The sequence below is a fragment of the Otolemur garnettii genome, unplaced genomic scaffold, assembly GCF_000181295.1.
Source record: "Otolemur garnettii isolate 467f Iridium unplaced genomic scaffold, OtoGar3 scaffold00032, whole genome shotgun sequence".
Lineage (NCBI taxonomy): Eukaryota > Metazoa > Chordata > Mammalia > Primates > Galagidae > Otolemur > Otolemur garnettii.
In genome coordinates, this window is record NW_003852427.1 from 15,397,173 (window position 1) to 15,398,066 (window position 894).

Sequence of the window (894 nt, forward strand, 5' to 3'; positions counted from 1 at the left end):
GATTCGGCATTGGGTATTTGCCAGGCTGATACTGGATAGGATTGGCTCTAGTAGTTGGCTGGCCCAAGGGGAAGGTACTGGGCTGCTGTGGACTGTAGTATCCCATAGGCAGCCCTCCTGGGTAGCCTGCAGGTGGAGGGACAGCTGGTCCTGGTGGTCCTGTGTTCAGGACAAATGAAACAAAACAAATGAAAGTGTTATACATTTTTAACATTATAATCTACAATGAGTTAGTATGACTTTCTACATTAAGATGAAATGGATCACACAACATGCATTTGAAAATAACAGTAAGTTGTTTCATTTTCTGAGTGTGTACCATGTTCTATTAATGATTAAGGGGTTTCACTTATATATGAATTCATTTAATCCTCTTAAAACTTTTGACATAATTATCCCCGTTTCAGAGGTGCAAAAATAAGGGCTAGAACATGAAGTGACACGGTAGCCTCTCAATGCATTGGGTTCCTTCTGTGGAGATAATAAACTTACTTCATCAGGTGGTAGTGAGATTACTGCAAGGCTTAGCATATAATCGCTATTATAAAGTTCTGTTATTATATTTCCTGTCACTGTTTAAGATCACAAAGTCAGTAATGTCTATTTAATGTCAAAGAGGCACTTTTAATAGCTATTTTCAGCACCTCGATTCAATCACTTGTATGTATTTTCATTACCAAGTTCTTAGGCTGGTCCTCATTCTTGATGTCTCTTAGATTCAATTTCTTAAATATATTGTATTTTGCTGGGGCCACTGCAGCAAAATATCACAGATTGAGTAGATTTTAAAAAACACAAACAACCATTTCTGTCTTACAGTTCTGGGAAGTCCATGATCAAATGCTAGAGTGTCAGGTGGTGAGATTTTCTTCCGTGTTTGAAAATAGCCACCTT

At 38.0% G+C, this 894-nt stretch overlaps 1 protein-coding gene across 1 annotated transcript in view; it reads right to left on the reverse strand.

The window, feature by feature from the left end:
* Positions 1-894, reverse strand: part of LOC100954698 (phospholipid scramblase 4-like) — a 17,785-nt gene that overhangs the window by 11,587 nt on the left and 5,304 nt on the right. Inside the window, exon 3 of the mRNA XM_023512998.1 lies at positions 2-159. Coding sequence (XP_023368766.1) covers positions 2-159 — 158 coding nt within the window. The remainder of the gene's footprint in view (position 1; positions 160-894) is intronic.